Source organism: Acomys minous (genome assembly GCF_964271855.1).
Source record: "Acomys minous genome assembly, chromosome: 20".
Lineage (NCBI taxonomy): Eukaryota > Metazoa > Chordata > Mammalia > Rodentia > Muridae > Acomys > Acomys minous.
This window is the reverse complement of record NC_140502.1, coordinates 21176355-21189764: the sequence shown is the minus strand read 5'-3', so window position 1 is coordinate 21189764 and position 13410 is coordinate 21176355. Positions and strand designations below refer to the sequence as shown.

At 53.4% G+C, this 13410-nt stretch overlaps 1 protein-coding gene across 1 annotated transcript; it reads right to left on the bottom strand.

Annotated features, from left to right (window-relative positions):
- Nucleotides 1-3877: 3877 nt before the first annotated feature.
- On the bottom strand, nucleotides 3878-8481 carry LYPD3 (LY6/PLAUR domain containing 3). The gene is made up of 5 exons (XM_084770877.1): nucleotides 8286-8481; nucleotides 7748-7879; nucleotides 6631-6801; nucleotides 6132-6293; nucleotides 3878-4838 (listed from the first exon to the last, which is right to left on the bottom strand). Exons 1-5 carry the CDS (start codon nucleotides 8377-8379, stop codon nucleotides 4348-4350), a joined length of 1050 nt encoding a protein of 349 aa, XP_084627003.1. The 5' UTR covers nucleotides 8380-8481; the 3' UTR covers nucleotides 3878-4347.
- Nucleotides 8482-13410: the final 4929 nt, after the last annotated feature.

Genomic DNA, 13410 nt, shown 5'->3' with positions numbered 1-13410 from the left:
CTGGGGTTCAAAGCCAAGACTTCCTGCAAACCAAGGAGGGGTGTTCTGTCATGTCACCCCCTAGCCGGCTTTGATTTCATTTCATTTATTTGTTTTTGAGACAGAGTCTTATATAGCCTTGAATGCTTGATCCTCCTGCCTTCACCTCATGGGTGTGCAGCAGTCACCACTGTGGTCATCGCTGTGACGGAACACTGACCAGGAGAAACGTGACGGGGAAAGGGGCTGATTCAGCTCATATTTCCACGTTATAGCCCACCATCGAGGGAAGTCGAGGCAGAGACCCGGAGACAGGAACTGAAGAGAGACCACGGAGGAGTGTTGCTCACTGGCTTTTGCTCGCCATGGCTTGCCCGACTTCTACAGCCCAGGCCCACCTGCCTAGGGCTGCTGCTGCCCACAGTGGGCTGCCCCCCTCCCAAATCCATCGGCAGACACAAACGTATCCCGCAGACGTGCTTACAGGCCAATCCGATGGAGGCCACCCCTCAACTGCAGTTCCTTCTCCTCAGATCTACCTAGATCGACACAAACTTTGACGCCCAACTTATTTATTTTTTTTATTAATGTTGGCTCATATTTCCCAATATGGACTCTTGTCTCTTTTAATACAAACCCGTGGGTTGTTATTTTTTCCCCCCATATGGATTCTTGTTTATTTGGTGGGCTAGGACCTTTGCTATGGTTATTTGCCCTAGATTTGGTCATAGGGATCCCCTCCAAGAGGGTCCCTCAGCACCCCACCCTCCCCGTACCTCTTTCACTGTTCCCTAATCTGTGTGTGAGTGCACACACATTCTCTCTCACCTGCCCTCCTCTGGCACTGTCCACCGTTGTTTTTAAAGGTTTATTTATTTTTATTTTATTTTTTATGTGCATTTAGTGTTTTTTACCTGCACTTCTCTGTGAACGGCTCACATGTGTGCAGTACCAATGGTGGCCAGAAGAGGGCATCAGATTCCCCCTAGAGCTGGTGTTCCTGAAGGTTGTGCGCTCTTCAGCTGGGTCCTCGGCAGCAAGTGCTCTTAGGCTTTGGGCCATCTCTCCAGACCCCAAAACCTTGCAGGAGTTCTCTGTCCTTCATCTAAGGAGTAGTCCTTAGAGCTGGGATTACAACTGTGGATCGCCACACCCAGCTTTTTCTCATAGGTTCTGAGACCAAACTGGAATCCTTACACAAGCACGTCCAACGCCTCACTGACTGGACCGTCTCTCCAAACCCCCATTTCCGTACTCTGTAGATCACCTCTTTTAAAAATGAACAATCTAAAGGGGGGGCAGACCTATAATCCCAGCACTTTGGAGACTGAGTCCAAGGCTAGTAGAAGGTACACGGTAAAATTCTGTCTCAAGAGTTTGAGGCTAGCTGGGCATGGTGCACGCCTTTAATCCCAGCAGTCGGGAGGCAGAGGCAGGGGGATCTCTGTGAGTTCGAGGCCAGCCTGGTCTACAAAGTGAGTCCAGGATAGTCAGGTCTACACAGAGAAACCCTGTCTCAAAAAAAAAAAAAAAAAGAATGCGAGGCCAGCCTAGTCTGTAAAGCAAATTCAAGCCAGCCAGTATACACAGTGAGACTCTTTTTCAATATCAAAATATAAATTTTAAAATATATATTTATTTATTATAGTATAGTATTATATATAATATAATAAATAAATATTTATAAATATATGTGTGTGTATATATATATGTACATGAGATAATGATTTGTCTCCATCTCCCTGATGATGCCTGATTTGAATTCAGGCGATATAATTTGAAATTGAAGGTCTTTGTTTTGAACAGCGATTCTCAACCTGTGAGTCCTGACCCCTTTGGAGGTCAAATGGCCTTTTCATGGGGAAGGGGGTGCGTCACACATCAGACGTCCTGCCTATCAGATATTTACGTTATGACTCATAACAGCAGCAAAATTACAGTGGTGAAGTAGCAATGAAAAAAATCTTACGGTTGGGGGAAGTGGGGGGAGAGGGGGGGCACCACAACATGAGGAACTATAGTAAAGGGTCGGAGTGGTTGGAAGGTTGGGAACCGCGGGGTTAGACACTGTTTCATTGTGTGATCCACACTGGTCTGGATGCACTCACGGTGCATCTCAGGCTACCAACTCAAGCCATGCTTGTAGGCTTCCATCTTTTCCAACCCTACTTTATTTGAGGTTCTTTAGTGCTTATACCTCCCTTCCAACTCACCTGCCCTAGACAGGAGAGAAAAGAGGTTAATGGGAACAGGAGACGTAGACCTTTTTGGACTCAGTTTCTGAGAGCGATTCCCCTGGCGTAGTCGTCAGGATCTCAGCTGACCAGCAATTCAACCAAAGCTGTTCCTGGGACCTGGAACAGCAGCTGGAACCTGGAGCCCAGGAGCATTCTGGAGACACACACCTCCTCTCAGAGTCTGTACAGGGATGTGTTTCAGCCCGCAAAAACCAAGCCCCCGCATGAGGTGGTTTGTCTTCTAGTGGATAAACATCACCTGACCTCTCACAGGTCTGTTCCCCATCCCACACTTGGGATCAAAACAAAAACATACTAAGGAGGCACAGGCAGAGGCAGACAGACGGCTGTGAGTTCGAGGCCAGCCTGGTCCACAAAGCTAGTCCAGGACAGCCAAGGCTACACAGAGAAACTCTGTCTCGAAAAACCAAAACCAAAACAAAACAACAACAACAAAAAAAAAAACAATAAAACAAAAACATGTTCATACCCATTACACACCCTACCACAGCTTCTGTACATTTTTAAACACCCTACCCTCTTAACACTATAAGGACTGTGGGGGTGGTCAGTGCCTGGCATACCATAGGCTCTGGGCTTAATTCTCTAGCACCAAAAATAAATAAATAATGTAAAGTCAAGAGCTACGGTTTATATCTCAGGACTGGCTGGGGTCTGAACCCAGGGTCTAGCAGAAGCCTGGCAAACGGCATCTGCAGCCCCTAGAATCAGAGGCTCACCTTCAAAGTCACATCCCGCCGAGCACTATGTTAAAACAAAATATATTGATGGGCCGCAGAGATGGCTCAGCTGCTAAAGGTGCTTGCCACCAAGCCCGACGACCTGGGTTCAATCCCCGGGGAGACCAAATGGTGTAAGGAGAGAGCAGACTCCTGCAGACTGTCCTCTGATGTCCACCCATGTGCACATCTCCATTTCCTTCCCTCAGGAGGCTGAGGCAGGAGAATTACCAAGAGTTCGCTATGAGTTAGTGTTATTATACTACAAGTCCAGGCCAGCCAGGGCTATCTACCGAACCCAATTTCAACAAAATAAAATAGGTTGATTAAATGAATGCGTGGCCTATCTGAACTTTCAAATCTCACAGATCCTACCTTCCCTCCTGTACATGTTTAATTTCCTTACAACATGTATTTAGTTAGTTAGTTTCTGGGAAGGGGGTGTCACACATGCTATGGCACACAAGGGAAGGGGGGCTCAGAGGACAAGCGATTTTTTTTCTACCATGTGGGCTTCGGGGATTGAACTGAAGGCTTCAGGCATGGTAGTGGGCACCTGTTACCCCAGGGGTCCATCTTAGATAACAACTTTTTTTGTTTTGTTTTTTTTAAGACTAGGACTTGCTGTGTAACCTTGCTGTCCTGGAAGTCACTATGTAACAATAGGCTGTTCCTACCTCCCTTTTGGAAAAGAAACAGACAAACAAGAAGAAGAAGAGGAGGAGGAGGAAGAGGAAGAACAGGAGGAGGAAGAGAAAGAAGAAGGAGGAGGAGGAGGAGGAGGAGGAGGAAGAAGAAGAAGAAGAAGAAGAAGAAGAAGAAGAAGAAGAAGAAGAAGAAGAAGAAGAAGAAGAAGAAGAAAGAAGGCGGCTTTGATGTGAAAGACCAAAGAGGTGGACGAGAGTCAGTTAACTCACTATACAAAGTAACTAAATCTTTATTGATGCCTTCCTGTGCCAGACAGAACAGGATAAAGAGGCCAGAGGCGAGAGACTCTGCCCTGGAGTCGTTCACAGTCTCCTAAGGAAGACAGGGGACCAGATTTCCAGCACAGATGCCAGGCAAGCGCCGCACTCCGAGGATGAATCCGTGCTCCACCTGCCTGGTCATCATCACCCAGCCTGGCTTGCCGGGGACTCTCGGGGGGAGGAGGGGGGCCTCCCGTAGCCAGTAGATGTCTCTTCCCTCCGTCCCCTCCGAGTCACCATCAGGGGGAATGCAGTCGCTGAATCAAAAGAGCTGGATATTCACAACAGTAGTCTGTTTCCGGAAGCTGCAAACCAGTGCAGTGGAACTGGGGATGCCCGGAGGATGCGGGTTGGGTCAGTCCAGTCCAGGGAGAAACGGAAAGAGTCGGTACCCAGGGGCCAGGGAAGCAAGGTAGGATGAGTTCACAGCGTCAGGGCAGCAACCACAGTCAAGAGAAGAGCTGCCGACCCGGACCCCAGAGCCGCAGAGCCTTCGTTAGTGGGCATCTGGGGCCCGCCTTTTGCAGCGTTCGACCCCATATTGCTGCGGTCTTGGTGGCCCGCGGCGCCTCCAGTCAATCGAGACCCCCCTTCCCGTTCTACTACACGGGGAGGAGTGTGGCTGGCTGGGGTGGTGGGCACGATGGTAGAGGTGGCCGGGGTTGGGGTGGCTGTGGTAGGCGTGCTGGAGGAGGTCTGGACCCGAGTGGACGGGGCTGCAGTGGTCGGAGGGGGCAACAGGACTAGGGGTGGGATTCGAGGAGAGAAATATGTTCTGTTGCGGAGGTCAGAGTTACAGCGGGACCCGTGGCAGCAGGAGCCGCTGAGTGTGAACCCCGGGCCTGTCACCCCATCCCGGGTGCAGGCTTCATCTTGGACGCAGCCTCGGACAGGTAAGGACACAGTCACGTTGGCTGCAAGAGGGAGACGCGGAAAGGTTATTGGACAGAAAGGTTTGGCACAGCCTGAATAAAGCTTAAGGGCTCCCGGGGCAAGACAAGAGCAGCGAACCCCAAAATGAGAAAGGAGGCTGTGCGCTCAGAAGTCGGAACATCTTAATTCTGGTCCCGCTTTCTGCAAAGCACTGTGTTGCTGGCATCTGGTCAGCAAAATCCTTTGAGAGGAATAGGGTAGAACCCCCAGCTCCAGATTTATCTTGGAACAAAGGTTTTAAAAGAGACACTTCTGTGATCAAAACCCAAACAGAACATCACTGTTGCCTCTCTCAGCTCCCGGCTAAGTTTAGTCTTAGAGTCTGAAGTAGAGCGCCTGAGAAACACCTGGCACTAGAGGAAATTGAAGAACTTCACCTCTCATGGACTGAGTATGAGCCCCTCCCTGGGGGATTCTAGGCAGGGGCTCTCCCACTGAGCCACACCCCCAGCCCCTCACTGGGGGATTCTAGGCAGGGGCTCTACCACTGAGCCACACTCCCAGCCCCTCCCTGGGGGATTCTAGGCAGGGGCTCTACCACTGAGCCACACCCTAGCCCCTCACTGGGGGATTTTAGGCAGGGGCTCTACCACTGAGCCACGCCCCCAGCCCCTCACTGGGGGATTCTAGGCAGGGGCTCTACCACTGAGCCACACTCCCAGCCCCTCCCTGGGGGATTCTAGGCAGGGGCTCTACCACTGAGCCACATCCCAGCCCCTCACTGGGGGATTCTAGGCAGGGGCTCTACCACTGAGCCACGCCCCCAGCCCCTCACTGGGGGATTCTAGGCAGGGGCTCTACCACTGAGCCACACCCCAGCCCCTCACTGGGGGAGTCTAGGCAGGGGCTCTACCACTGAGCCATATCTACTGCCCTGCTAATATTGTGGAACAAATGGGACACCTAAGTTTTCAGGGCTCAAACCAGATTCTCCATGGCACACAGGCGAAAAGCTTTTAATGAGCTTAAACACAAATTTCAGTCTGTAGTCTGGCATTCTGTACCCAACAGTCCTCTGGGTCTCCTATATATCTCGTGGGGTCTATAGGGTACTGGACTACATTTCCCATGATGCTGTGGGACAAGACAAGCACCAAACTCAAAAGTAGTTCCGTGTGTGTGTGTGTGTGTGTGTGTGTGTGTGTGTGTGTGTGTGTGTGTGTGTGTGTTGGGGAGGAAGGGGGAGGTGACCCTTTCCGTGAAGCGCTCCCCTTACTACCAACGACTATGACAACTCTGACAGGTCTCAAGCTCCTTCAGAGGACCAGGCTCACCTGCTGTCAAGGTGACGTTGCCATCGAAGCAGCCCTTGTAGACGCGGCCGCTGGCGTTGTAGCAGTTCACGACCGGCGGCATGGTGCCCTGGCATTTCTCGCGGCTCAGCCCCACGCAGCTGTAGCATTCTGCGCCGTTGGGTTCATACGCACTCTCATTGCCTGCAGGAGGTAAGGGGGTGAGCGGAAATCAGAAGGGCGGCCCGGAGGAGCTATAGGAGAAAGACAAGCAAGTTCCAGGCTGGCCTGGCCTGCAGAGAGGTCTAAAAAACCACAGGGCCCGCTCCCTAGGCGTGGCCTGCTGTGCCCGTGACTCTGTCCCCAATCTCCTAGCCCCACCCCCAGTATCTACCTGGGGTGCATACAGCGTTGTTGTCAGCAGTCTTCAACCCCGCCACCCCACCCACCCCACCCACCCCACCCACCCCGGGCAGCCCTGCCACAGCTTTGCGGTAGCCTCAGTCCCCAGCCCTACTGTCGCCCGCCCAGGCCAACCTACCTGCAGGGTTGAGGCCTCGCGAAGTGAGGTTGAGTTTGGCGTTGCATCGGTCCTCGGCGCACTGCTGCAGCTGGAGGAAGGCCAGGAGCCCGTGAAGGTCCAGCCCGCGGTCGTTCTTGCCGGGGATTCCCGAACCGCAGCCCCGCACCGCCACAGAGAATTGCCCGTGGACTGCAGAGGGGGGAGGGGGTGGGGTCAGAGCAGACAGGGCCTCCGTGGGGGCGGGTCTTTGAATGAACATTACTCCCGGGATGGCCAGGCCTGGGTCGGCGGCGGGTGGGTACCTCAAAGAGAGCAGATCTCTGGGTAGAGAGCTACAGGTGGAGGGACGGAGGAAGAGAAGGAGGGAGGGAGAAAGGGAGGGAGAGAGGGAGGGAGGGAGAAAGGGAGGGAGAGAGGGAGGGAGAGAGGGAGGGAGGGAGGGAGGGGTTTTCAAAGAGAAGAACTTCAAACACTACAGCCCAAAGATAACAAACTCATTGACAAACAGGACAGCTTTGAGAGACGAGAGACGAGAGAGAGAGAGAGAGAGAGAGAGAGAGAGAGAGAGAGAGAGAGAGAGAGAGAGGGAGAGAGAGAGAGAGAGAGAGAGAGAGAGAGAGAGAGAGAGATATGGAAAGGCTCGCAGACAGCCATGGTGATGCGAGCCTGAAATCCCAGCTACAAGAGAAGCTAATACCGTGGGATCCAGCCCGACCTGGTGGTACAAGCCAGTGACTCGGGAGGCTGAGGGACCTCAGTCCCCACTGAATAACCATCTGTGTTGGTGGGTTTAAGTATTCCCGCAGGGAGTGAGCGCAAAGTAGTCAAGATTTCTCAGTGATGGACAGACAGAAAGGGTAGGGAGATGTGCGCTCTCAGCCTTGGGCTCGCCAGTCAATCCTGTCCAGGTTGCAACTATCAGAGCACCCCCCCCCCAAAACCCCCGCCCCCATACCCCGCCTAACTACCTGCCTAAACCCAAACAAGAACAAAGGGCGAGTCTACGCTGCAGGGTCTCAATGAAGACTGAAAGGGAAAGGCGCGGCAGGAATCGGAAAGGTCTCTAAGAAGGCGGAGCCACACTGCGGGAGTCCGGAAAGGGTGGGTAGGTCAGGGACCACTGAGTGACACTTACTGGTCTCCACAGCCCCCACGGCCTCAGTACAAACGTCCACCCCTGGGCCACACTTGACTGTCTTCATCTTGTGCGGAGAGCATCCGTCATCCGCCTTCTGCACGCAGCTGTAGCACTCCAGGGCCTGTGCTCCTGCGAGTGCGGGCCGGGTGGAACCCGGGTGTTCTTTGTTAAAGCCTTCTCCTCCCCCATAAAGACAAACTCTTTCCCAGTGGCCTCTGTCCCGGGGTGAGACGATCCCACCGTGCACCCAAAACAGCAGTAGGAGAAGCCTTCCCACAAGTTTCAGTGTGCGAATCACAATGATGCGGTGGAAGCCTTCCCCCCACCCCTACCCCCACCCCCGCCTCCCAAACCCCCCGTCTCTTGATTAGGGTCGCGCCTCGCTTAGTTGCCTGCTCAGTGCGGGAGAACCTTTCTCATAGCCTTTCTCTGTCCAGGGCAGAAGAACTCACAGCCTGTCTTAACTTTCTGTGACGGGGCTGGGGGATTATCTTCCTTGGGAGCCCCGACTCTACCCTCCTGGCAGCTCACCCACCTTCACGAAGCAGTAACAGCGGAAGCAGCAGCAGGAGCAGCCATCGGTTGCTCCACACTGTTGTCCTCGTATCTCCTCTCCTGGAAGCATCCATGGTTGTGTCCTGCTCTCTCCGCGTCCCCCCTGGGTGTGCCACCTTCCAACCCGGGCCCTCTTACCTGAGCCCTAGATGAGTAACCTACCCCGGGGCAACCCTGGCCTTGCCCAACCAGGCCAACTCAGCGTCCGCTGTGGGGCGGGCCTGCCTCTAGGTGCGTCACCCACAAGGAGAGCGGCCTCTGCCTTGTGCCCTTGCCAAGGAGGGAAAGGGCGTGAGTAGAGGTTTCCCTCCAGCCCTCTGGATGTTTATGTGGGTTTTGGAGGTAGAGAGAGTACCAGGGCTCGAAGAGAGACGGGGGCATTCAGAAAGTGCTCTGGTCCTGAGCTTGTGTGGTGTGCCTGCCTGCCTGGGCCTCGGGCCTGGGGACACTGAGGCCGAACCACTGTCTGTCTAGAGATGGCTCTCAGTCTGATGGCAGATATAGATATTAATTAAATAATTGGGAAAACTGTTATTTACAAGTCAGGTGTGGTGACTCGTGCCTGTAATCACAGCAGTCAGGGAGCTGAGGCAGGAGGATTGCCGTGAGTTTGAGACATGGTGAGGTTCCAGGCCTGGTTGGACTACAGAGTGAGATCCTAATCTCGGAAAGCCAAAACAAACAACTCGATTATCACTTCCAAGAGACTGGGACTATAGAGGAACAGGTATAAAGAGCTGCAAGCAGGGTTGGAATTTAGATGGGAGTATGATTTTCATATGGTCAATGCTGGAAAATAATATCAATATCAATTAATTACTAAGAAGGTATATAGAATAAAATACCTTGCATACATAGATGAAAGTCTCAAAGAATGATTGAAAATTGGAAAAAACAATTCTTGAACACCTATCGAGTGTGCTAGGCACTGTAGTAAGTCCTTTAATTAAAAAAAAAAAAGGTAATTGGAGAGCTAGGATAATGGGTCAGCAGTAGAATACCCATCTATAGTCTATCAGTGAGGAACTGGGGGCGTGGCTCAGTGGTAGAGCCCCTGCCTAGAATCCCCCAGTGAGGGGCTGGGGCGTGGCTCAGTGGTAGAGCCCCTGCCTAGAATCCCCCAGTGAGGGACTGGGGGCGTGGCTCAGTGGTAGAGCCCCTGCCTAGAATCCCCCAGTGAGGGGCTGGGGCGTGGCTCAGTGGTAGAGCCCCTGCCTAGAATCCCCCAGTGAGGGGCTGGGGGTGTGGCTCAGTGGTAGAGCCCCTGCCTAGAATCCCCCAGTGAGGGGCTGGGGCGTGGCTCAGTGGTAGAGCCCCTGCCTAGAATCCCCCAGTGAGGGGCTGGGGCGTGGCTCAGTGGTAGGGCCCCTGCCTAGAATCCCCCAGTGAAGGGCTGGGGGCGTGGTTCAGTGGTAGAGCCCCTGCCTAGAATCCCCAGTGAGGGGCTGAGATAGTGCTTAATACTTTGTGATAGAGCACTGACCTGTCATGAATGAAATGCCCTGAGTTCCATCCTCAATATAATCCCGCCTCCCTAAAAAAAAAAAAAAAAAAAGAAACAAATAGAAAAACCAAGAGTAGTCCCTTCATCCGATGCAGTATTGCCCACCAGTGGAACGGTTCAATGGACGGTATACACAGCTACACAGACAGATCTTTAAAACAGTGTGACTCAAAGAAGCCATAAATAAGGCAAACGCGTTTTGTAATTTTGCTCAGATGGAGTTCTGGGACAGACTAAACTCACCCACAGCAAGAGGAAAATGAACGGGGATCCGCTGTGAGTGAGTCTCGCCCCAGAAGATGCCTCTTCCATCTGCGCCGCCTAGGAAAGGTGGCCTTGTGTGTGACGGGTACCGACCTGCTGAGCTGTGTGTATGGAGTCACTTCACTGGAAGTCGTGATACTTCAACAGAAACACCGGAAGGCTGAGCCTGGGGCGGGTGGCACAATCCCACAGTCTTAGCACTTGGGAGCCTGAGGTGGGAACATACGTTTGACCTGGGTCAGTCTCAGCTTCATAGAAAGAGGAGTTGGGGATGGGGGGGGGAGAAAGGGCGGAAGGGGGGGGAGAAAGGGCGGAAGGGAGAGAGAGAAAGACATGGAGAGAGAGAAAAAGAAGGAAAGAAAGAAACAGAGGGGGGGAATAATTCATGCTTAAAATCCCAGACTCTGGAAGCTGAGACAGTAAGATTGCATTGGGTTTGAAGCCAGCCTGGAATACATAGGAAAGCCTACTTTGTTTTATTTTATTTATTTTGGTTTTCTTGAGACAGGGTTTCTCTGTGTAGCCTTGGCTGTCCTGGACTCACTTCTGTAGACCAGGCTGGCCTCGAACTCACAGCGATCCGCCTGCCTCTGCTTCCCGAGCGCTGGGATTAAAGGAGTGCGCCACCACGCCCTGCTGGGAAAACCTATTTTAAACTCCTCTCTGGCCTTGACAAAGGATACAGAAGATTGGAGCAGCTAGGCAGTTTTCCAGATGAAAAAAAAAAAAAAAAAGGAAAACAAACAAACAAACAAACAAAAAACCCAAAGTTTGGTCATTTGCCTCCCAGAGTTGCAAAAATTGTATGCAATGCAGATGGAGGCAGGAGGAGCTGAGGCTCGCTCCCAGTTACGTAGGGAATGTGAGGGCTAGCCTGTGCTACATGAGAGCTTGTGGAGGGGGTGGGCCAAAGGAGAGGGAAGAATAGGAGGAAAGAGCGAGCCAGTAACTGTGGGAGTGTCATCCTATTAACGTAGGAGCCATGAGGTGTATTGGACATGTCACAGAGCCCAGAGCTAGGCCAGGGTCACGTGTGACCACGAGAACTTTAGGCAAAAGCAAGACCACCCCCAGACTACCTGAACATAGGAGCAAACAAGGTCATGGCACCAACCACGCTGTGACCCTAATGCTGCCCTGTTCTGTGACAATGATCCAGTGTAGAAGCCAAACCCCCATTTCCTGGAACTGCCACCGCCCCCTCAAGCCACCACACAGGAGCCCATATCTTGACAAAGGTCTCTCCAGCCAGGAGGGGTGGTCCAGCCTGGAATCCCAGCACTTGGTAAATACAGAGTTCATCATCTATATAGCAAGTTCTAGGTCAGCCTGAGCTACATGAGACACTGGAGATTTAAAAAAAAAAAAAAAAAGGAGTGGCCAAAACATTTTTTTTTAAGAGGAAGAATTAGCAGGGATTACTGATGAATCAAATGGGAGGGAAGCCTAAAGAAAGGTGTGGCTCGATTTCACTTAGATCAGCAGTACAGTGCTCGCCTAGAATACAGTGAGAAGCTGAGGTGTGGCTCAGTGGTAGAGCCCCTGCCTAGAATCCCCCAGTGAGGGGCTGGGGGTGTGGCTCAGTGGTAGAGCCCCTGCCTAGAATCCCCCAGTGAGGGGCTGGGGGTGTGGCTCAGTGGTAGAGCCCCTGCCTAGAATCCCCCAGTGAGGGGCTGGGGCGTGGCTCAGTTGTAGAGCCCCTACCTAGAATTCCCCAGTGAGGGGCTGGGTGTGGCTCAGTGGTAGAGCCCCTGCCTAGAATCCCCCAGTGAGGGGCTGGGTGTGGCTCAGTGGTAGAGCCCCTGCCTAGAATCCCCCAGTGAAAGGCTGGGGGCGTGGCTCAGTGGTAGAGCCCCTGCCTAGAATCCCCCAGTGAGGGGCTGGGGGTGTGGCTCAGTGGTAGAGCCCCTGCCTAGAATCCCCCAGTGAGGGGCTGAGAGTGTGGCTCAGTGGTAGAGCCCCTGCCTAGAATTCCCCAGTGAAAGGCTGGGGGCGTGGCTCAGTGGTAGAGCTCCTGCCTAGAATCCCCCAGTGAAAGGCTGGGGGCGTGGCTCAGTGGTAGAGCCCCTGCCTAGAATCCCCCAGTGAGGGGCTGGGGGCGTGGCTCAGTGGTAGAGCCCCTGCCTAGAATCCCCCAGTGAGGGGCTGGCGGCGTGGCTCAGTGGTAGAGCCCCTGCCTAGAATCCCCCAGTGAGGGGCTGGGGTGTGGCTCAGTGGTAGAGCCCCTGCCTAGAATCCCCCAGTGAGGGGCTGGGGGTGTGGCTCAGTGGTAGAGCCCCTGCCTAGAATCCCCCAGTGAGGGGCTGGGGGTGTGGCTCAGTGGTAGAGCCCCTGCCTAGAATCCCCCAGTGAGGGGCTGGGGCGTGGCTCAGTTGTAGAGCCCCTACCTAGAATTCCCCAGTGAGGGGCTGGGTGTGGCTCAGTGGTAGAGCCCCTGCCTAGAATCCCCCAGTGAGGGGCTGGGTGTGGCTCAGTGGTAGAGCCCCTGCCTAGAATCCCCCAGTGAAAGGCTGGGGGCGTGGCTCAGTGGTAGAGCCCCTGCCTAGAATCCCCCAGTGAGGGGCTGGGGGTGTGGCTCAGTGGTAGAGCCCCTGCCTAGAATCCCCCAGTGAGGGGCTGAGAGTGTGGCTCAGTGGTAGAGCCCCTGCCTAGAATTCCCCAGTGAAAGGCTGGGGGCGTGGCTCAGTGGTAGAGCTCCTGCCTAGAATCCCCCAGTGAAAGGCTGGGGGCGTGGCTCAGTGGTAGAGCCCCTGCCTAGAATCCCCCAGTGAGGGGCTGGGGGCGTGGCTCAGTGGTAGAGCCCCTGCCTAGAATCCCCCAGTGAGGGGCTGGCGGCGTGGCTCAGTGGTAGAGCCCCTGCCTAGAATCCCCCAGTGAGGGGCTGGGGGCGTGGCTCAGTGGTAGAGCCCCTGCCTAGAATCCCCCAGTGAAAGGCTGGGGGCGTGGCTCTTCTAAGTCCATTTTCTTATCTTTCTCTTTCTAAATTCCGTTCACAAACACTAATAATAGTCACAACCCCAATAACAATAATACCTGAGAACTGAGTATTTGCTTCCTGCCAGAGACTATTCCAAACAGTAGCTCGCATGTCCTCATCAGTCCTGTCCCATGAGGAGACACAATCTCTTGCTGTTGTGGGACACCGTCTCTTTGCGCGGCACTTCTGGAGACTCCTCAGACCACAAAAGTTCTGCATAGACAAGATCGGGTCCATTTTACAGAAGAGAAAGTCAGGGCTAGGAGAGGCTTTGGAATGGGAGAAGTGTGGGACGTAGGCTCAGCTGTCCCCAAAGGCTTTTATTGTCACTTGTCACCCTCAGAGTCTCTCCTGGAGTTT